Source organism: Monoraphidium neglectum (assembly GCF_000611645.1).
Source record: "Monoraphidium neglectum strain SAG 48.87 unplaced genomic scaffold scaffold01000, whole genome shotgun sequence".
Classification (NCBI taxonomy): domain Eukaryota; kingdom Viridiplantae; phylum Chlorophyta; class Chlorophyceae; order Sphaeropleales; family Selenastraceae; genus Monoraphidium; species Monoraphidium neglectum.
The window spans coordinates 7,390-8,461 of record NW_014012628.1 but is presented as its reverse complement, the minus strand read 5'-3'; the positions used below and the strand labels follow the sequence as shown (position 1 = coordinate 8,461).

Here is a 1,072-nt window from a genome sequence, read left to right as displayed (position 1 = left end):
GCCACAACCAACATCTCCTGTTCACATCCCGCTCGCCCACCACACCCAACATTGCCTGCACCGGCGATCGACCCCCCAACCCCCCCCCGGCACGCAGCGCCCGCGCCACTGTCTGCGACGTCAGTGCCACCAGCCTGCACCAGCTGCGCGCCGCGGCCGCCGCGGACGGCATTGACCAACGCCGCATCTCCGCATTCGTCGCCGACGCGACGGCCCCCTCCCTGGCCGCCCGCCTGGCAGCGGACCCCGCTGATGCGGCCCTCATCATGTTCACGCTGTCCGCGGTGCCGCCCGGGGAGGGCGGCATGCTGCCGATGCTGCGCAACAATGCGGCGGCGCTGAGGCCCGGCGGGCGGCTGTGCATACGCGACCACGGGCTGGGGGACATGGTGCAGCTGCGCATCCCGCCACACCAAGTGGTCCTTCCGGACCGAGTTGATCATTCCGAGGCAGCATCAGATCACACGTCCAAGGTTCCGTCAGATCACTCAGATCAGGCGTGGTGGTGGCCGGACGACGTGTACTACCGGCGCGGCGACGGCACCCTGGCCTACTTTTACACGTCAGACGGGCTGGCTGCGCTCGGGGCCGCGGCGGGGCTGGTGCCGGTGCGGTGCGGCTACGCGTGCGTTGTGAACCGCAACCGGCGCTCGGGGCAGGCGCTTCGGCGGGTGTTTGTGCAGGGGGAGTTTAGGAAGCCGTGACACTTGAAGGCCTGCGGCTGAGCTGTAACAATCCTGTGGCATGCGGATGACCATGGTCGGTTACCGCAGATCGCTGTTCAGCGCCGCTCATTGCAGCAAGCAAGCAGAAGGCGCTTTTGGCCAGCGCCGCAAGTTCAGAAACGCGCCGCGTGCCAAGTGTGCAACTGACACATTGATACAGCCCTCGCCAATCAAAGTTGGGTTGAAGATGCATGAGAGAGAGTGCCTTAATGTTGACTGGGGCGCACGGCGGTGCAAGACAGATCATGATCAGGGCCAGGTTTGGTTCATGAGGCAAAACGTGAGACCAGGCGGGCGGAGCGGCAGGACGCAACCGGCACCCCGAGTGCCTGAACAGCAGCTCGCGC

The 1,072-nt window shown here is 66.0% G+C and overlaps 1 protein-coding gene across 1 annotated transcript in view; it reads left to right on the top strand.

Moving 5' to 3' along the window:
* The window catches only part of MNEG_6254 (hypothetical protein), a gene marked incomplete at both ends in the record, with an annotated part of 2,283 nt that extends 1,579 nt beyond the window's left edge, over positions 1–704 (top strand). Inside the window, one exon of the mRNA XM_014045271.1 lies at positions 98–704. Within this exon, the coding sequence (XP_013900725.1) occupies positions 98–704 (607 nt within the window). The remainder of the gene's footprint in view (positions 1–97) is intronic.
* Positions 705–1,072: the final 368 nt, after the last annotated feature.